The sequence below is a fragment of the Apteryx mantelli genome, chromosome 5, assembly GCF_036417845.1.
Source record: "Apteryx mantelli isolate bAptMan1 chromosome 5, bAptMan1.hap1, whole genome shotgun sequence".
Classification (NCBI taxonomy): Eukaryota; Metazoa; Chordata; class Aves; order Apterygiformes; family Apterygidae; genus Apteryx; species Apteryx mantelli.
The window spans coordinates 85,903,401-85,925,514 of NC_089982.1; the positions used below are offsets into that span (position 1 = coordinate 85,903,401).

At 44.4% G+C, this 22,114-nt stretch overlaps 1 protein-coding gene across 1 annotated transcript in view; it reads left to right on the forward strand.

Annotated features, from left to right (window-relative positions):
* SFXN5 (sideroflexin 5) overlaps positions 1-22,114 on the forward strand; it is a 109,684-nt gene that overhangs the window by 16,157 nt on the left and 71,413 nt on the right. Inside the window, exon 3 of the mRNA XM_067297226.1 lies at positions 10,144-10,221. Coding sequence (XP_067153327.1) covers positions 10,144-10,221 — 78 coding nt within the window. The remainder of the gene's footprint in view (positions 1-10,143; positions 10,222-22,114) is intronic.

The window sequence follows — 22,114 nt, forward strand, 5'->3', positions numbered from 1 at the left end:
AAATCCACAGATTATATTTTGACTGTAGGGGCTAACCTGCTTTCCACGTTGTTTTTATACGGTAATATTGTGTTACCATATTCCACAATGAAGCTTGAACAAGTGGTGGCACAGGGTGGTTTCTAGGTGGAAAAGGAAAAGCCTTTTTAGAGACCCCCACTGGGTGGGAGAACCAGTTTACGCTAGTGAGGTGGTAACGGAGCAAAAGTCGGTTCATGTAAGGGGTCTTCACTACTAAATGATGCTTTCTGGAGTGAAGGAGAAGGTGCTTCACATGTAAAAGGGAATTGGATGTTAGAGAAGAGAGACAGACCATCTTTGACTAATTTTGCAGTGCACTGAGAATGCTAATTAAAAACCTAAAGAACGGTGAGGAAACTGAGGCTCAGACATATCTGGATCGTGACAAGCATTGAAACACCATCAGTAAAACTCTATCTCAGCAGTGTAATACAAGTATTTGCACTAGGAAGCTTTACGGAGTTGGTATTTTATATGTTTCCGTAGACACGCAAGCACGCTGCTTTACAGTCTCGTGCTCCAGGATCTGGCAGAAGCTGTGCTTACGGTGCCAGGATACATTGGGGATGGACGCAGGTCCTGGGGATCCAGGCAGCTGCTCCAGGAGGTCCTGATCTGGTCACCTGGAAGAGAAGAAATCGGGTGCGTGGCCCTGATGCTCGGGAAGGGAAATGCAGCAGGGAAAATTTTGCAGGCCAGCGTCGACTGTCTTGTTTTGTGTGTTTGTGAATCTTGAGTTGAGGAAGACTTGGCTGAACTCCTGTAAGACATTCAAACAGCTACTAGGGCTCTTTGAATCTGTCAGACTTTGTCTCCCTGAAGCCTAGTGCCACAGTGTTCCCGTGTCCAGATATTTCCTTTTTGTCGGTTTTCAGTCTTCTGCCTCTTAGTCTTCTCTGGTTATGTGGTATGACAGAAAAAGCATATGATTCTGCTCACCTTTCTCCAGGCTGTTGGTTTTGTATTCTTCATTACGCCTAGACTTCTTTTCTTTTCTTTTTTTTTTTCTCTTTTTGGAGGAAAATTTGGTTGGGTGCAGATAATTCATCCAGTTCTGTTTAGTTAAAATTTCTCTTCCTTTGGGAATGTTTCCATGTTCTCACAATATTCTTTACCTTTCTCAAAACTCCCTTTAAGTCTGTAGCATGTGTGTGAGAATATACACGGAGCGTGTGTGTGTTGTGTATGTATACACAGGTGAGACGCAGGGAAAAAAAGAGCAAAATCTGAGTGATCCATTTTCATCCTGGTGACAAATACAAAGAACTGAGTGTCTCAAGCAATTCTGGATCCAAAACAAACCTCAACAGTGGAGAGATTTGGTTTCCTTCTATCTGAGCATAGATTTGAAATCCATCTTCAGGAATGATCTTCAGGCTTGGTGGCTCTCCACAGAAGGAGACACCTTGTCCCTTTTCTTTGGGTGTTTGAATTACATTAGAGTGATGCTTTGATAGACCTTCTGCAGCACATTGTGAAGTCTGCATTAGCTCTTTTGCCTGAGATAAGTCTCTTGGCAAAACAGACACTAATACCTGGTGTCATGGGAAGCACTTGTCAGAACATTAAATCTGCTTTGTTGGTTGACCTGCTTGCTGAGCTCTGTGCATCTGATTTTGTGCTTTAAAATACTTTGTGTGTATGTATGTGTAACCAAAAGCTGTTTGGTTTCATTTGATAATTTAAGTGGCAAATTAAAATCTATAAAGGGTTTGAAGGCAAAAAGATGAACAAGCAGCCGGTTACAGAGAGCTCCTTCCCGCTGACAGATGGCTGCAGCTTTTGGGCCCAGGTTCTCGGAGAACAAATAGATTGCTGTTTGTCTTGGAGGAGCTCACCAGCAAATGAAAAAAGTAAATAAATGTGTCTCTAATGAGAATGGAGGTTAATCCCATGGAAAATGCTGGGAAATGTAATAATGTTTTTTTTTTTCCACTTCTTTTTTTAATTGCCGTGCATTACATCATTCCATCTTTCTGGTGGCTGATGATTCCTCTGCGTGAGGGAACCGAGCACAGTGACAGGGAGTATAATTTGAATTTTACCTGATTGACTCTATGGCGTTTTTTATTTTAGTCTCAATGACAATAATCTTACTCATTTATTTTTTTAATAAAGCAAATTCTTAACACAGTTAAAAACTGCCTTGTATTTTAGAGGTTCTTAAGCTGGAATCTTCATGGGATGCGTGGTAAGCATTAGGTTAGGTGTCACTGTACTGAGCAGTCTGTGAACTCCTGAAAAGAAGATATATATTTGTGCAAAGCGTATTGCAGTGGAGGAGTTGAAAGCCAGTTGCCCCAGTTTTATATTAGGAGTGTTCAAGTAGAAAGATTATCTGCATCAAACTTACCTACCAGTTTTACTTGCTTTCTGCGTGCTTTCTTGAAACAAAGCACCAAGCTTATGTCAGTATTGCATGTCATCTTTAAAAAGAGGATTTTCGTGTGTGCTAATTCATGTCATTAGTAGCTCTCTCATGAAATAATATTTGGCTGCAGCAAATTTGCAAACTTTCCCAATAAGCAGAAAAATGTGTCACTTCTCAGGTCAAGCCCAAGAAGTCTTGTCGCTGAGACCATGAGAAACCCCTTAGTGGGCGTAATGTCTATTTTCTGAAATGTGTGAGGTCAAAATGGTTGGAGTAATACTTTTAATTGCTCTGTAATTAAGGTTCCTTGGGAGAAGCAGTAGGGACCAGCAGATATTTTTATAAGGCTTACTCTATCTGACATGAGCCTGGACAGACTGTTAACACACTGTGGGAAGCTCTTCATGGAGGAAGCTGTAGATCTGACAATAATTCAAAGCAAAAGTCAAGTAAGAACTAAGAATTAAACTGTGCTCAGAGGGGCTGCGTGTTATCTGCTTGTACTTTATCTCATTGTTTAAAGCATAAATCTACAGAGCGCTGAGCATCTTGCATTCCCATATTTGGGTTTAAAATGGAAGCAGGATTAGATGTATGTTATTTATATGAACGATACCTTCTTACTCAGCAGATTGACTGTCTGTGTTTATTCAGTGTCACATCTGCTGGCTCTACTTGAACAAAAAGTTTCTGGCTCCTGTTGTCTGTCACTGTAGATCCAATACAATAGGGCCAGCTGGAGTCAAGTCTGCCGTATGTATCATCCCATCGACTGGTGAGAAAAAATTGGAAACTGTTGCATCACTGGAGGCAGAGCACAGCTGGATTTCCGTATCTCGTGTTGAGTTTGCGGTGCCGACGGGCAGAAGTGTCTCGCTTTGGTTTGTGCGCTGAGTAAGTCAGTCCTGGCCTGAGCCTTAGGCCAGGGAAACTCGCAGGAGGCCAGAGCTAAGGCAGCTTCCAGCCCCAGTGAAGCCCCATCCAAGCAGCGTGAGATGCACCCTGTTCAAGCAGGCCCTGTCCCATCTTTTCATTGTAAAAGCCCAGGACTCTAGGACTCAAAACTTGACTCTTTCTCTTGATTCCGTAACAGTAGCGATGTCGTGCTACTGGCACAGTGACTGTTATTCTGGCCTGTATACGCACATATGGTTTTCTGGAGGCAGCTCTAAGCCATGTGTAGGCATCAGTTGAGATCCAAGACAAGAGGAGGCACAGATCTCCAACAGAAACGGTGTGCCCTTGAGCACAGAGGACAAGGTAGAAAATCGGCAGAAGAGCTCACCTGCTGGAAGGGGGTGTTTGGCGCATGTACATTAGTACAGTCATTTATGGGACCCGATGCCGTTGTGTCCTCTGTCCCACCACAGTGCCAAAATGACGGCCACGAGGGACGCTGGGTGCTGGCACTGGATTCCTGGAGGTGGCCATCTGCTCAGTCTGATGTGTGCTACTCTGTCCTGCTGGCACCTTAGATTTTGTTCATTGTTTTCCTTTCCTTGCAGGGCAAAACTAGGCTCCTGATAATGTCATCTTCTAGTCACTCCCTTCTTGCGGTGTGCCATCATGCGTACTGGTGTGAGTAAGGAGTGTCTCTGCAGGGACAGAAGCTTCCTGCCGGAGCAGGTCTGCAAGCGTGCTTCAGGCAAAGAGCAGCTGAGTCCATGCCTGTTGCTCCGGGCCAGGGCAGAGCAGGTTAGATTAGTTCTTTGCACTAAAACCTGTGGGCTGAATCTGAGCCAGTCTAGCCAAACTGAGCCAGGTACTGTTTCTGGGCTCTGCAGGCAACTGGTATGGCTTGTGTCCATGCAGCTGAGCTCTCTTCCTCCCCAAAAGATGCGTGCTGGCAGCTGTCCTGGCCCACATGAACTCCCAAACCATGACCAGGAATCATTTGGGAGAGGGATAGTTGGTCCCAATCAAAACCATGCCAGAGACCATGCTGATAGGTGACCAGTATTGATGTCTGCAGGCTCATGCCCAGGCCCTGGCTGGTCTAACAGCACAGCTGTAGCCATAAAGTTTGGTCACGCAGTTTAACGGGAGCCCGTTGCACCGTTCTCATGGCCTTAGCGACCCGAGATGTAGTCCAAAAGATTCTCTTTCTTAAATTGCGCTCGGCACGAGGCAAAGATTGAACCGTTGTTCAGAGGTTTTTGTTGTTGTTGTTGTTGTCTCGATAGCGTTTCCCAGGTGGATGCTCCTCCGGCTGCTGTGGTGGAGCACTAAACGTTGAGTTTGTGTGCCTCTGCCTTGCTGAGCTCAGTAGATCCCTGGCACTGCTTCTGGTTTTAGGTTTGTAAGAACATTCTCAGGGTACAGATGGTCTGTCTAGCACCCTATTGTGAGAACTGAGACCCCATAATCCACCACTAGAAGTGCTGTGGTTTTTATGAGAAAAGGGGTATGAAAGAAATGTCGCATACTAGTAAAAACTGTAGTTGCAGAGTGGTTTTTTTTTTTTTCCTTTTAAACAGTGCTTTAAAAACTCAAGTGACATTTCTCCCTACAAATAGCTGTATTAAAAAATAAATAAATAAAATCAAGCAACAATAAATATTGAAATGGTAGCGCAACCTCGTAGGCAGTGTGCTTATAGACCTCTCTTATCCCTGTTAAAATGGAAATGCAGTGTAATCTTAGCTGTGAACACATTACCAGCTACCGTAATAATGCTGTGCTGTGCTGAAATGCAGGGAGCGGGGTTGGTTGGCATTCTGAGCTGCTGCACGCTGTAAAGTTATTTCCTGTCTTTTTGGAGGTTCAAGTTGTTAAGAGCTTGCTTGGCATTCTGGAAGGGTACGAGGCAACCACGTATTTTCACTGTTAAAATATTGAGGCTGTGAACGGTTCACTAAAACTACCTGAACACCTCCAAGCCATTTGGAAGATGTCATCTTAACGTGATCCTTGCATTTAACATTCCTGTTTGCTTTCTGCACCACTTCTTGCAAACTGTAGGAACTAGCAGCAATTTTGTCCTAGGACTCTTTTTCTTTGAGAAAGTTTCCTCTCTCTCTCTCTCTCTCTCTCCCCACCGAGCTGAAAGGAAATTCATGAAGACTGCAATTTTAAAAGCAAAATTGGGCCTTTTTGTTTTCTGTTTGTTACCATACTAAACAAGATGGGATCTGGCCAGGGTTGTTATAGTAACTACTAAGATTTCCTCAAGAGAAGGAGAAAAAAATAGAACACAGACCCATTCATCTATTACTTCCAGTTTTTCATTCAGAGTTACATGCTGTTCTGTGTAGATAATTTGCAAGACACACAGTGTAGGTAATCTCAGTGACAAAAAACATACCAATAATGAGCACAAATGGCTCTCCAAAATGTTGTGCTGGCACTACTGGTTTATTTTTTTTTTAGATTTGGAGGCGAGAATGGTCGTCTTCCCTGGATCTGCAGTTATTAGCTATTCAGCTGGCTCTGGCTCTTCACCTCTGGATTTTGGCTTGCAATACCAGACTATCTGAAATGTTACACAATTGTATTTTATTGATATGCAGGGTAGGTAGTAGCTTTTTCCTACCTGAACTAATGTGATGGTTTTTAAGCAAATAACCATGAGACTCATAATGCAAGAAGCCATCAAGAAGAACTAAAAGGGAGTAATGTCCTGTTATAATCTTGTATGATTATTTTTCTTCATGCACTAGAAATGCTCACTTGAAAAAGCTTAAAAGTTGTATTTGTTTTTCAGGGCTGCGGTGGTTTATAGTCTTCCTGTGATCAACCAGTACTCTAACTAGGTCTTTCTCCTAGTCCAAGTTCTTTCACAGTTCATTAATAAACAGGATTGTAAAGAACAAAACTGTCCCTGCAATGAGGAGGCCCAGCATGTTAAACAGGAGAGTAGGTTTGATGCTCTTCCGTGTTTCCGCAGCTTCTACATGGTACGTGGGTTCCTCCTATCTGCTAGGACTATTTGCCTCTTCTGTTGGAGAGGCGAGATGCAAGAAAGGAAGAGGAACCAGAGTGCTTGGCGAAGGAGAGCGCTTCCAGCTGCAGAGCTCTGAGTGTCTAGCAGAAAGCCATGCTGTTCCCCAAGCGCCTGGCCACGCGTTAGTCCGACTGGGTTTCATCCCATTGCCGTATGCTACTTCTCAAGCTCAGCGTTTCTTCCCATACAAGGTCTCAGTCCTCTTCCTAGGAGCAGTGCATCCCAGTACTGCATCACTAGTAATCGTCATCATAACCCATAACTCTTCCTTTTTGTCCAGCGTCAGTAGTGAATAGGAAATTGGCTCAACATCCGTCTCTGAGGATTGTTTCTAGGAGTGAAACTAGTTTTCAGTTCCTTGTCAGTCATCATCTGCCACTTCTGAAAGGGGAAGATCTGTTCGTAGGACACAGCCCTGCCACAGTTACTAGCCTGTGTTCATCCTACTAGGAAAATGTGTAACTTCATGTGTAACTTTGGCTTAAACAATAAGCACTCATTTTTTAAGCCTGTGGGATGCTGGATAGAGGTGGAAAAGTATGGCAAGTGATTAGTCTTATTCCCTTTAGTATCCAGATCAAGCTTATTTATGCTTCTAAAGAAAATAAGGTTCTTCCAAGAAAGGACCTAAATGTTAATGCCATCACTTGCGCAATAAAATGGTTTATTCAGATAAGTTTAAATCTTAAGAGAGACTTAGTGTGTCTGTGCCTAAGGGAAGGGGGGTTAAGACATGTACATTTGTTGCTGACAGTGGATGCTGCCAGCTTGTTGGTGCCAGGGGATGCTGCGCTGGAAGGGAAGTCCACTGAACATTGCTAAATACGGGGAAACCTCATCTGGCTTGGGCCACCCCTGAGCTGCAAGCGGTTGGGAGCTGGGAGAGTTCTTACGGGAAACATCACTTCTGTTTGCCCGGTTCTCGCTTTTCCCTGTGCATCTGCTTATGGGCACCGTTGGAGAAAGTCTGAGCTAGATGGATGTTTTTTCTGAGCCAGTAATGAAAGGTTTTTTTGTTTGTTTTAAATAATTCTCTGATTCTTGCAATGCATGGTGTTTCCACAGCCTGCTTTTAGGTGAAATCGGTGATTGCCCAACCTGTCAAGCAGTGGGGAGATTCTTGTACACACCTTCTTACTCATCTTCAATACTCTGTGAAATTGCTCATAACTGAGAAAAGTAGCTTTCTAATTTTCCTAATTCCCCTATGAAATAGGAATAGAAGAGAGCAAAAGAAAGTTCTCGCACCTATCACTAGGAAATTATCCAGATTTCTGTTAATTATCTTTCTTTTGATATTCTGCATGTTCTTAAAATAACCTAGTCCCGTTCAGGAAGGGGAATGAACAGCGTACCAGCCTAGGGTGATGCCAAACTCCAGGAGTGGATCCAAGTCCAGCTGACAGAGAAATCCAGCCTGCTTCTGGGAAGTCTAGAGCAAGGGTGAGAAGGGCACTGAAGTGCGAGAAGGGCGATCAACGGTCCCCTTCTGCAGGGGCTTGGCAGGCATGCTTCATGGGACAGGCTCAGTCAGAAAGGGAGCCTGAAACGGTTGGGTTAACACTGGAACAGGGCAGAAAACATTTACAACAACATAATGTTTTTAAAAGCCTTGTTGGCTTATGGGTATGTAGTGCTCTGATTCGTAGCAGTCTTTGCTTTGAGAACAGGTTCACGGTCTTCTCGTTTAGCCCCAAAAGGGTCAAAATGTGGCTGCGTCACCTAAATCAGATTTGCTTTAATACAGGCATCTGCATCCCAGGCACCTCCACGGTTTCAGCAGGGGAGAGGTGAGAATTTGTCGCTTGATACATGTGCGTAGTGACACGCTGCAGTGAGCTTCGGTCTAGTAGCACTGACCTCCGCTTTAGCATTCGGAAAGACCAAGCCCGAGCTCTGAGGCCACGTTTCCCCGAGAATATGTGGTTGTTTCCAGAGTTCATTCCTACCTCTGATATTGAGGCTTATTTGGCATCTTTGTACAGACTTTCCGCTTCTGTTGAGTAGCTGCTAATCAGTGCAAGGGAATGAGATACGAAATACCAGGGCAGAAAATACGCGATGCTTGGGATATTAGCGTAGCCCGTGCAAAACCGGTCACGAATCCAACCCCAACACCCTTGCTCTGGTGAGTGAAGGAATTAACACTTCTCCAAATGTCTCGTGCTGCATGTTGTAAAGGCACTAGTCATTCATTAGCTGCCACTCTCAGGTTGGCGTAACTGCTGGCGCTTCCAAGAAAACAAAGTCCCCTTTGATGTTTGCATGAAAGGGAGAAAAGTAGCCTCCCCGCGACTGATCCCGCATACAAGCGGACCTAATGAGCTGGAAGGATACTTGCCTTATTTACGAGACGGTGTGAGACTAGCGCTTGTAATGATCGTGAGGGGCCCTGACACTATTACGGTAAAACCACAGGTCTTTAGATGAGTCATAATCACACTGCATGTTATTTTAGACAAAATATTCTCTATTTGTAAAATGTCCTCGGGCGCTAATATTATAAAAACTGCCGCCACCACAGCTAGTGCAGAAATGTCAAATGAACTCCATGTTATTCATCTGGATGATAGATAACCTGCAGCAATCTTTTTAAAATGTTAATCTGAATGGCTTGTTTGGCTTTGAATATTTGGGAACCATTGCTCAGTTATCTGCTGCTTTCTGCAGGCTTGGATAAGCAGATTTAACCCCACCAAAGCCACCATTTATAACCTGACTTGTTCTTCTGTAGGTGAAATTATTTCAGCAATAATAAATAAGATTAAAAAAAACCCTCTTTGACTGCTTCAACTGCAAAAGATTCTCCTTTTATATGAATAACTGTTCTGGGAGTAAACTGATGATTCTGACAGGCTGGTAGCATGGCTTAATACCCTCGTGATCACTTAAACACATGCAATGTATTTATTTTTCTGTTTTATCACAATGTGAAGAAGATCTTTATTTGCACGTGCAGTTATTTTAATTGCTAGGGTTTTCACATGCATGCTTGTTGATATTCCAGTTCTAATTTTAACTGCACCAATGACTTGATACCAATTCTTGATATTTTTAGAGAGAACATAATTGATTGATAGCAAAAAAAGCAACAAGCAACTCAATGGGTGTGCACCAGGCACCGTAACAAAGCAGCACAAGTTAGCAGTTCTGCATCCTGGTACTTTGAGTTCCATCTGAAGTATACGGAAAATGTCACGGCATTTAAGATAAATTAACCCAACTTGATCTCCGATACGTAGCTACAAAGTGGGGCTATTACGCTGTCTTGCATCCCCTTAAATGCTAGATTTGGTAGAGCTGCCTTTCTTTATACTGCGGTGCTGGAACTCAGGCTCAAATTTGCTGCGCTGTAACTTTTGAGTGGGCATTGAATTCTTGGGGGTGATGGCTTATACCTTACTATACAAGCCTGTACGTGCAGGCTTATGCCTTGCTTCTCCCTTCAGCAATCTGAATGTGTTTGCTGGTGCATTTTAGATGGAGCTCTCCAGGACTTGCATTGGGAGGGGGTGTGGGAGCAAAGTCAACTCTTCAGTCTTTCTCGGAAGTTTCCCTCTCGACATCACTGGGAGATGTTCATCTGAGAGTTTGACACGTGGAGTGAATCAGTTCCTTAGAAATCTGTTCTGCGTTAGGTATAAATGCATCCTTTTTGTCTTAAGCTATTTCCTGTTTTATATCGTGCGTGTAGAAGGACCCATCGCAAGGTGTGCATGAAAGAAGATGTGATTGCATAACTTAAAGGCATTGCCTTAGATAAATCAATTCCGTGCAGAACAAACGTTGCTGACTGTTTTATTTGCAGAGTCGTCTGAAAGAAGCCGTGCAGCTGCTGGAGGATTATAAGCATGGAACTTTACCCCCAGGAGTCACCAACAAAGAGGTAAGAGGAAAAAGCCTAGCTACCTTTCTACTCCTTCATGCCATCCAAAGGGGAATCCGTGTCTCCAGTCAAATGCAGTATTGCTTTACGTTTTTGGTGTTTGTGCTGTCAGCATCTGGTACTGGATGGGTTCGGTTGTATTGCTGACCGTTACAGTGGAGCTGCCGGTCCTTCATAGCTCAGCCGCCAGTATGCTATGGAGAAGTTGGGCTGTTTTGAAATCTCCATGTTACAAATGCTGCTGAACAAAAGCGGTAGCGAGGAGCTTGCAATAAAAAAACGTACAAGGTTTTTATATAGAGTAAGTAGAAAACTTTTTTTTTTCTGCTTGCACAATTACTGATTATCTTTGATCAACGCTAGTGCTCCCCTTTCCCTTGCAAAGTGTGTTTATTATTAAGAATTCCAAAAAAAAAAAAAAAGCAGCTTCCTGTGCTTTGGTGAAGGAGAGCTTGCTGTTGGTTTTGCAGGTTTTTATACCAGCAACCGTGGTTCGGGAGCCCTCTCTCCTGCTGTGCTCCCATTGAAGGTTATAAAAATTACCGTTCCTTCACTGAAATAGAGGGCTGTCATCTGGGCCACAGCTAACCTGGTGGATGTCCTCATGGTGTAGAATATGTTTTCAAAAGTGGTACTTCTTACGAGATAGCATTGCGACTGTTGGGATACCTAAGGATGGAGTAGATTTGCTAAAGGAGGTTGTAAAAACCCTACTGATGGGAAGTTCTTAGCACAGTTTGACTAGAAGAAGGTAGTTTTTGGTAGAACTTGATCCTGCTTTGAGACAGAGGGGTGGACTAGGTGATCTCTCTCATCTATATAAGTACTTAAAACTTGTGAAATCTGAGGCAAGTATTGCAGAGGGGCTAGGCTGCATTTTGAGCCTTTTATGTCCAGATCACTAGCGTTAAAATGAAATAGCTGTGACTTCTTTAGGTGTTCTCTCACTCTTTTTTCCATATTTGCTGGTGTGTGGACACCTTACTGTAACACCAGCACAAGGGCTCTTCTGTGGATTGTGTCTGTACAATACCTAGCGTAAGACACTTCAGTCCTAAGTCATATCATGATATAAAATATTGGTAAAAAGCATAAACAGACTTTGTTGCAAGGCTAGAAATGCAGAACTTCGTTCTCCTGAGTTAGTGCTTTAGTCCTTAGTGCTACCTTAACCTTCGGATTGTCCTGTCTCCCAGCTCTCCATCGCGGCATTTCTACAGTGGTGACGTTCATAAGCGCCCAAGATTAAAAGGGAAAAGTACAGAACAGCGTTTTGTTGGCAGACCTGTTTCGGGAGTTACAAGAAGAGACTGTGACAAAGGACTGGTGCAGCTCTGAAGTAAACAATGACAGAAACGATAGTGTGTTCTTCTCTTAACTCCCTGCAGGTTAAAGGACCTTTTTATTTCTTCTCCTGTACATGTGTGATAGTTGCTTTTCGTGTAAAGAAGCTATAGGATGTAAATGAAGAAAACTGAGGTTTGTGTTCGCTTTAGGAAGAGGCTACTTATGAGGTGGGTGCTGTTTAGGGAAAGAGGCACTGCTCCAACAAAAACTAAGTGGGAATTATCCCCTCCCTGTGTGATTTGCTGTACGGGGCATCGCTCTCGTGGTCATTTGATGTCACTACGTTCTGTCAACCATAATTTGATGGTAAGAAAAAGAAACCAGAGCTCAGGAGAAGAGGAAAGCAAGGAATGATGCAGCAGCAGATGACTCAGTTCCCATCTGCCTTAAGGCAGATGAAGTACAAGTCATTCACTGTGGCAAGCCACGCAGGCTTTTGACCTATATTTCTGGGTTTGCGTAGTGATAAACCTAGGGTATACCCAGAGTTCATTCAGAATTGCATTGAGAGAGAGGAAAAAAAAGTGTCATATGTTACTTGTTTCCCTCAGCCATGACAATATAAGCATGAGGCTGACTTTATTATGCAAACTGGAGGAATTCAAGTGTGAAATAAAGGTATGGGATGGAGGAGGAAAGTGAAAATGAGGCCAAAAATGTCTTTCCTAGAAAAAATGTCAGCACAGCAGTGTAAAAAATAATAAAAATACCGAACAGTTTATCTTGATCACAGTGTAAATTGTGTTAGGGGGTCTTAAGTGGGCTCTGCTGACAGATGGCTTGTTCCTACATTTGACTGTAGGATAAGTAGCTTTCCCAAGGAGCTGGATACCGCTTTCTTCAGTGATCAAATTCCAGAAGCAGCCATGAAGCCTGGGGTGGGAGTTGCAGCATGTACCTGTTATTGTGTTTAAGTATCCTTTGCTGCATTAATTAAACCAAACAGCGGGGAAGGATGAGCTAGTCTTGGGTGGATCCCAGCAGCAGGCTGTGAGACACGAGTGTTCACCTGTGACACTGCAACCTCTGTAGAGAGGGTGACAATGGAAGGGACTTGAAAGCGGATGATAGATCAGCGTGCTCAGGCTACAGCGTGACAGGAGTGACAGACCGTATTTAAGAAGCAGCCGAAACTGGCTCGTTAACCTGGGGAAATGATTTGTGAAGCCAGCAGGCATCAGTCCTTCTTCGCTCCTTGAGTTGGTTGGTTGTAAGGAATGATCAAACTCCTTAACGGTTGAACAGGAGAGGCAGGAACTGCATACCGGGCCATAGGTAAAGGAGGTTGCTACTATGGATGAAAACCGTCAAAAAGGCTGAGTCTTTCTAAGGAGAAAGTGTTTCTTCCCTTTTGTCGCTGTGGTTTGTCCCGACACTCTTGTAAAGTGGCTGGAAACTTAATGACTGCAGAGGCAGCTGTTGTTAATGCTGTCGTTTTTGGAAGTGAAAACTGAGTTACAGCGAAGTGGAACAGTTTTCCACTTAGGTATGCCAATGCCCCTGGTAAAACTGAGAAGAGAATCCAAGTCTCCTGATTTTCAGCCCAGTGTCCTAATCCCAGAGGTTCCCCTTCTTTTGGGAGGGCCAAGGATGGGATCTCCTTCTCCTAGGAAGGAACTGTTGACTTTGCTTACAGAGAGACTGCTTTGATCTGGTCTCCTCCAACAGATCGCATGCATTTCAGTTCCAAAGACTTATGATGAGGATTTTAACGCCCAGATCCCCAAATTAGCACTAGTGTAGGCCACATCTTCTCTTAAGCTTTAAAAGGTTACCAGAAGGCTTGAGATGAGCAGACCAGATGCCTTTGATTCTAAAGAGGATGGAAAATACAATTTTACTTCTAGTTTCTTAAAAGGACTGGGCAAAGCATGTATGGGAGATTGAGGTAGCAGTGTGGGGCAATAGATGTGCCAAATAGGTTTTGATACTTTCATGGTCCCTCTGGGTGTAGGTGAATGGGATCTTCCACCTAGGTTAAGCAAGGAGCTTCCCAGCATGTCGATGGACCAGCCAGCCCTTTGGTTATGACAGTGATGTCCCTTGAGGGATGTCTGAAAGTCTCAAATCCCTTATGTCTGAATATTTTTGCCCTCCTAAGCATGCTCTTGAGTGAACTTGAGTAAACTACCTGGCTGTGTTTGCTTGCAACGAAAGGTGGTGAAAATCTTCAACGTACTATTGTAGATTATAGGTTATGAGAGAATTGTTGTAGCCAAATGGGTGAGATATCTCTATCCTTTAAAGCAGAACCATCAATTTAGAAATAAACTCAGCCGGTAGGAGGGCATTACTTTGCAGTTCTAAGCTGTATAAAGGAAAAACCACAATTAACCATTGCACATGTAGATATTCCTGGGAATGCTCTTTTCTTTGCATGAAAGGTAATCTTTGTAGGCTTTTAGTGGCATTGGTTGTTTCCTTCCCCTGTGGTATTCTCTTGTCATGGAGCTCACTTTGTATTGTTTTTCCCTTGGTTACTGCTGCGCTGCAGTCACAAAATAACGCTGATTTTTTTTTTCTGTTCTTTAACTTCCTTTGTTTTGTCTGTCCTCTTCTTTTTCTCTTACTCAGGCTAGACATTGCCCCCAAATTGTTATGGAAAGCACTGTTCCTTTTCCAAATAACTGTAACTAATTTTCACTTTTCCTGGTGATGGCCCTGTCTACCAAACAACTAATGGCCTAGATGATCTGTAATAAAATGAGGCTTCACCGAATGTTGAGGTTGTGGTGGCATGATGCATTTGGTACTTCTCATGTTGGTCAGTCATAGCCAAATAATCTCTTTCCTTCTTTGAGGCAGAGAGGAAGATCTAACTATACATCTGATGAAAACAGGGCTGTAAACGTTGTCTCTGCTTGGAGGACTTGTGGCCGGCAGCAGCTCTGAACATACGTCATGGAACTTGTTCTCTGAGCATCAGTTGTTGTCTAACTCGGGGGCAGAGGAGAAGCTTGAGGGAGCATGCGGGGAGATCTAGCTAGCTGGCAAGCTTACCGGTACTGAATGACATACGAGCGTGCCAGATATACACAGCTGTAAGCGTCTCATTAATTACAGGGGCATTTGCAGAACATACGATGGGCTGGTTGATTGCTTTGGGGGAAGGGAAGCATCTCCCTTGCATTGATTTCACCCCAGATTTTCCATCGGTGAGCCGAAGAAGTTTGGAGAACACCCTGTTGTTTTGCTTCCCCAGGCTGAGTTGCCGTTTTTATGGTTTCTGCATGCGCCACTCTCTGCAGGATGGACTTTGGCTACAAGGCAGTAAGTTGAGGAGATATTTCCTATCATTTTAGGTGACTCTGCAGTTGTTCTAGTGCTGGTTGGGAAAAGGGACCCAGTGCAGCTCGGATGAGGTGCTTGCTTTGGGGAGAGGGGCTCATGTGCCTGTGTTGATGGTGGAATAAGTGACTGAGCCGTCCGATGTTTTATGTAGCTGGTAACCAAGTATGTCACGTACTCCCCGACGCACTGAGCAAGTTGCCACATGCTGGCAGAAAAACAGCAACCAGGAGGTAATTTGATTTCGACTTATTTTAACCCTGTTTCACTGTGGGCAGAGCTAATCGCTTGAGAGGTTTGTTTGATTTTCTGACTGATCTGCTTCTGTGGTGCACCATGTTTGACAGTGTTCAAACTCTTCCCCCCCCCCCCCCATTCAGAAATTTGTGGTTCTCGTCAAGGATTGCCAGGCAGTAGCTGAAAGCATACCAAAAGCTCAGCTCAATCTATATTGCCTGCTGAAATGATTTCACTGCCTGAAAAATGAAAAGATAAAAGCCTAAAATGACGTCAAATATCTCCTCAACGCTTCTTATCTTCTTGGCAGGCCTTTATAGAGAGAGTGTTTCTTTTCCCTTCCAAAACAGATTTTTCAAAATGAGTTGAAATGGAACAATTATGGACCGTTCTAAAAAAAAAAAACCACTCTCCGGACAGCCGGAGTTGTGCGTTGCTCCTGTTCCCCATGACCATCTCTAAGCCAGATTGCAGGAGAAATGCTGTTTATCTCTAGTTGCTCTCGGTGAGAAGACTTGTGGTCTTCAACGCTCCCAACATCTACATTTTTAATAATGTTCCTTCCACCATCTTTCTGCCCCTCTGTGCATTAGCTCTGCGTTCATCTCTGTGTCAGAGAGAGAGGCTGAAGCATGAGCACTTGTGAAAAGTGGAGAGTTTCCCCCTTTGGGTCTGCCCCTTGCTGGCTCCCTTGGTTGCCACCACGAACTCGTACTTCTCTTTGCATCAGTCACCTCCTGGCTCATCTTTACTGCTCGCAGGTCTCACGCTGATCCAGTAGCTCTTGTACTTGCTCTTGAAGTGGAGTGATCTCACTGCTCGGGAAAATGACCGTTAACTCGAGGTGGTAAAAACCTGTTTCTTGGGCATTATTAGCAAAAATGAAGAATTGATCTTCTAACTGTCAATAGCTGCTAGACTGCTGATAGCTTTTTAATGAGGGAAAGCATGGTATTTTCTACATTGGAAATATGTTTTCAAAACGTGATTTTTCCCATAGCTGGTACATAATTTATGTACTTAGCAAAGCTAAGGATGAATACATGTTTGATTATTGTTTATTCAGTACTTTGTATTTGAGCAAGAAAACATGCTCCAAACTCCTCCCCTCAGCTTAGCTCATTTACCCAACCTTTTCTTCCAGTGTTTGACAGTCACACTTGGTTTTGATTAGATACGAGTGAAGTTGGGTGTTTTCATTCCACTTATTAAAATCCTACCAACCAAAAACATTCTCTGTAGTGAGAATACCCCACACTGTCAGAGGGAGGTTGACCACAGGCTATTATGATTTCAAATTTTTTCTCTGAATAAGATGATGTTCTTAGTAATGCCACCATTCAGGGTTTATTTCTGTCCTTTTGGTTACTTGGGTTAGACACTTTAATGGGATTATGAGAACTGCATAAAACCTACTTGAAGAACAGCCCCTCTGAAGGCTTTGGGGATGTTTGTTCTCCTAATGGGAGTTTTGGGACTGCCACGTGTCTCTGAATTGAATGACTGAATTCCATAAATCTACATGTACTTTGGTGGAAGAAGCAGCAGTTTCTAATACTGGTCTAGAAATAAAAACTCTGTCTTGAAAACTTGAAGAGACCTGGTGAGATTACAAAACTTCCTATTACCTATATTAGTTCTTCTTGGCAGTCAAAATGGAAACGTGGAAATCCCAGTAAATGTTCTACTGATGCCGGTCGCGCAGCTCCTTCTTGCAGAGGATTAGTGCATTTGAAGTGCTGGCATGAAATGGTTTGTCATCCCGTTTCATCTACTGGTCCCGTAGGAGACAAACAAGTAGTAGGATTCTTAGAGGGGGGGAGAAGGAAATGTGTAGGATTCGTGTTGATGGGAGAAACCAATTCGCTTGCAATTTATGTCCCATCTTTTCCAGCTCTGGAGATACTGTTGTATTATTGCTGTTCCATAAGGATTGCTTCGTCTCGCTGGTGTGTTCTTTAGCACTTTATATGCGCTCCTCATTTAAGCCATCTCTCATTACAGTTAAGCAATCTTTTTAGGTTGCATTCCTTACAGCCTGCGACGCAGCGAGAGAGGGATGTGTTAAAAGGCCCGCTGTCGCAAGCCATTTTTAATGAAGGTTTCCACTGGCGGCGTACAGGGCTGGCAGAATCAGGCCCTTAGCACGAAACTCTGGTGGCTGGTGATATCTGAGAGTGGGTAGGTGAAAATGACACACACAAGTGCACTCGGAGCCAATTTGCAGCAGAAGGTATAGACTGTAACATATCCAATTCTAAACAGGGCAGGCAATTCCCCAAACTGCCTCCTGTGGGGAATCTCCACTGGAGTAAAATGGTTTCATTTGAGGGAATACTTTCTCCTGTAAAAACGGTTGTCGCAAAATATCAGCCTGATAAATACGAATCAAGAGACGGCTTCCTTGAAAGTGGACGTTTTCTCTAGGGCTGGAGTACCGGTGCTGAGGTTTAGCCTCGAACCGCAAGGCTGTACCAACTGCAGGCATAACGATGTGGCTTTTGTCCTTTATCCTCAGGCTTCTTTCACTAATTTGTAGCATTGCATCTGTGTCCTCTGTGTGTGTGAGTCCCTTTTCCAACCTGTCCAACAGACCAGCACAGATTGGAGGAACAGATTGGTGCTGGCATGTCAGCAGCGGTAAAAGTTAAGAGAAGCAACACTCAACGGCTATCAGAGAAAGAGAGATTTAAATCATTCCCGTTTTACGGCACAGCTGCTTTTTCCTGTGTGATTGCTGTGCTGCAGAAATGCGCGTTGCAGAACAGCCCTCTCAAAGGCTGGCGAACGTCGGACGTGGACGGCCCTGTTCAGGCACGGCAGCACGCGGGATGAACGTCTGCCATCGAAGGGCTGCAGCAAGACCTCAGCGCTGGGGCGATTTTGTTACAAACTTAACACGGCTCTTTTCTTTCAGCTCTTCCCCTGAAATGCCCGTATTTTTCTTTCCTTTGCTAAAATTCTCTGCAATAGTTCCATGCTTGAACTACGTTGCTGGCAGGTCCAGCAAAACATGTCCGTGTTGTGCATTGAATCCTGAGGTCTCTGTTCGCCTTTGGAATGGAGGTAGGAATAGCTGCTGCTCTAGCATCCAAGAGTCGAAGCTGCTGCTGTTCAGTATTCGTTGTGGCACGAGGCCGTTGGTCCAGCAGGGATCAGAACCCCGATTTGCCCATTTGCAGACTCGTAGCACTCTGTTCTAAAACCCTAGTGTCCAAACAAGACACAGAATACAGTATAAGAAACAGTGATGAAGGTTTTCGTCCTCTTCTACCTCCCATCTGTCCCTTCGCTCTTGATTTGGCGCCCCGGCTCTTCCCTTTGGTCCTGCCAGTAGAGAGAGGTAAAGAGCCACAGAAGAGCAGCGCACCGGCAGGAGCGTCTGAGAGTGCTACGTGCGCGTTGAACAAGGACTCACAAGAGTTAGCGCTGAATGATGCGTTTTCCCTACAAAATTCCTACTTTTTAACACCAGCATGGGACCAAGAAGAGGTTTAAAAACTAATAGAATTAACTAAATGTAACCCTCGCACAGATGCAGCTGTTAGTCTGATGGAAATAGCTATTTCTTTAAATGCGCGCCCGTAAGGAAGATTGTCCTTCTGTCGTTCTCTGCGCTTTATACCTGCACTGATACAAATTTGGTCTGTGTGCAGAATATTGTAAGGGAAAGTGTGATTCCATGACAGCATAAGCTGCTCTAAGTCAGCACTGCCATGTTTCTGCCGTCTCTCCTCCCGGCCATGTGTTCCCACCTCCTTGCTTGCTTGCATTGGCACAGCTGGTTCAGAGAGCTGATCTTAATAAAAAAAACTAAAGCTCCCTTCCCCCACTCCTGAAGCGCTTCGTTTCTTGACTTGAGCAGCTCCCTGAACTTTGTCTGCTCTGCGGGAACATCCGTGCCGGTACGAGGCATGGGAGGGAGTGCGCCGCCAGGATAGGGGAAGGATGGTGGGGCCGTGGGGCCTTAAACGTGTATCTGCTTGAGCTGGTGAGGATGAGAGCAAGTCTGAGGTGGAGGTAGGAGATGAATCCAGGTTTCTTAAGACCAAAACTAAACGTCTTGAGCTCTGGGTCGCCTCCTGGCTAAAATCCTTGTAGCTTTGAAACCCCATATATTTAGATTTTGAGCCATCCAGGACAGGAACCAGATCTTCCTCTGTGTCTGCCATAGGATTGTAGGATGGTCAGGTTGGAGGGGACCTCAGGAGGTCACCTCATCCTAGAGAGTTCCCTAGATTTACTCGCTCTAGCTGCTCATTTGACAAAACATTTATATACGTGCATATGTTACGATGCGTGCTTATCTATTTGTTAGAAATCAAGACAGCAGCGAGGCAGCTCTGTTATCCTATTCCGTCCTGTTACCCTTAGGAGCTCCACCCGGAAAGCTTCAGCCCTTCAGCGCTCGAGGGTGGCTGAAAAAACCTGAATGATCTGTAGTGAGAGGAAAAATGCTGCTTTTTGAAATTGTCCCTTGGAGACAGACACTCGCTCTTCCTCCAGCCAGCCCCTTCCTGTGAGCGTTGGCGGAGCATGAACTGTGGTGTGTCAGTTGTGACTTCTCACTCTTGAGCCTTTCCAAATGCAGTTTTGGCAACTTGCTGTTTTGAAACTGTTTCATTTCTTCCCCATTAGTATCAGTGAAGTGAAAAGAGACTCACCAGCTTAATGGGCATGTATTTATTACTGTGTTCTTCCTTCAATCATGTTAGCAGCGGGAAGAGCCACTCATGCTGTCCCAGACACAGCAGAGAATAATGAATCTATCAGAGTCTAAACAGCATCCCTTTTGGAGAATAATAGCTTTTCTTAACAGTGTTGATGAAGAGCGAAGAGGTCCATTTGCAGTAAACTGTACTTTTTTCCTCTGGTCTCTTGCAGGATACGATAAACCCTAGATATATTGGTTGTCCTGCTGCTTCCCTTTCGTTTTGAGAAAGTAGCCTGTTCGGTGGTCCAAGGATTGCACTTGGACCTAGTGTCTTCTGCAGTCTCAGTGTTCCTCTGCGACACTGTGGCCTGGCCTAAGATGGGTTGAACATTTTAGGCATCATGTCCAGACTATCAGAGGCCAAAAGGCACCTAGGGAGCTTGGGCAGAAGTGGAGGGGCTGCAGATTAATGCACCTTAATAAAAGCACGCTGAATTTGACTGTAGAAGCTTTTACTCAGCAGCAGACTGCCTTAGTTTCATTTAATCATCAGAGGATTGAGAGACTCTCTCTAAATTCACATTTAGGTTACAAATTAGGCTTGATTCACAAGTTCTGTCTGGGCTAAAGTAAGCTGAAACAAATCTGATCATGAGCGAGCTCCTTGCATTAGCAATCGTGGTTTCCAAGGCTGTCTTTAAACCATGTAATGGCATCCAAGTCCTTCTCTGACCCTGGCACAAGAAACGCTTTTCTGTGAGTGCTTCTTAGTCTGTTTAAACCTTTCCAGTAGAATGCTGTGAGGATTAATTAGTTAATGTTTATTGAGCGCTGCGAAGCGGTGAAGTGTTATTTAAGTGCTATCTTTTTTTATCGGTTAGGACTTGATTCTCTTTCCACCTACACTAGTTTTATATCTGTGTAAATCTGTGTGTTTTAGTAGAATTGCTCTCGGTTCACAGTCCGATTCCCAACAATCGGGGCTTGCCTTGCGTCACTGCAGCGCGGACGGGCGCCGCACGTGGTGTCCCCGCATGGCTCCTGCCACCTGCTAGCTGTCCCACGGCCCGCCTGTCTCAGCTGATGCTTCTTAATGGTCAGGTTTTCCTGAGGGCTTTATGGCTCTGCAAGCGTCCAGCAGTCGTGACTTCATGATGCCTAGGATGGAGAGGGTGCCTTTTTGCTGATGCATTTCAGTGTTGGATGGAGGACAGAAAGTGCGTAGGTTCTCTTTGTGGTTTAGCCCATGCATGGGTCATTTGAGCTTTATCTCCTTGGAGCTAAAACCCTCCTAAGGTAAAGGTTGTTAGCACGGTTGGAAAGCGTCCAAGAAGCAAGACTTCTGAGTGAGGAGCAAGTGTAGGCTGTGGGTTATGTTACCTTGTTTTTCCTGTTAGTCATAAAGCCAGACAGCAGATTCCACGTAAATCAGCTGCTAGGGTAGGCACCACAACCAGATTTACAGACGTTTAGGCAATGTTTGATGCACAGCCAAAAGGCAAGCAGTTCCACCATTTTAAGTCTGTAAGTCTTTCTAAAAGTATTTAACCATAACTGAATGCTTTGGTTGGAGCTTGTAGTGTGCATTTGCCTCTATGTTAAATATCACTTTTCAAGAAGTGGGAAATGTGGGTTTTGGGACTCGAGCTGGAGCAGGCAGGAGACAAGTGGGAGAAAGGCACGCGAAGCACGAGTGATCACGCTCCTGGGAAAGAAGAAAGTACAGGGTGGAGAGCAGAGCAGAACGGATTTTTAACAGGCAGCTCCATCAGGCTGCACCAAACTGCCTTGTGATTGGCACCGGTTTCCGGTTTTAGTGAAATACTGAAAATACATGGACACTTATTTCTTTTCCTGTCACCTGCTGACCTTCACAGGGAGTAAGTATTAGAGGTTTTCCAGTATGTTCAACCTCACAGGGACTATAAATATGAGCTAACCCTGTTGACTTTGTACTGAACCTGCTGATGAGTGCTCCTGATTCACGCGGGTGGCCCTGGTGGAGCCAGAGCTGCCAGGAGAGGAAAGTAACAGGCAGGTGAGAGCACTCACCCGCTCACTGCTCAGCTAGACTTGTGTGACGAGCTGTTTGGAAAAAATGCAACACAAGTCTCAATGTTCCAACCTACAAAGCTTCACCTTTCATGAAATTCCCACCAGAATCCAAAAGACTCCAAACAAGCCATGCCGAAGTCGGTATGAGCTGCAGGTGCTTGACACCTTGGGGTGTTCTTGCATCTTGGGCCATGCACAGTTTGAGCCAGAACTAACCATGCAGCATCCTTCTGCAAGTCAACAGAGAGAAACAAGTACTGCTGGTGTGCAAGTCATCTAGCCTGGACCAGTCAGCTAGTCAGGATGAAACAA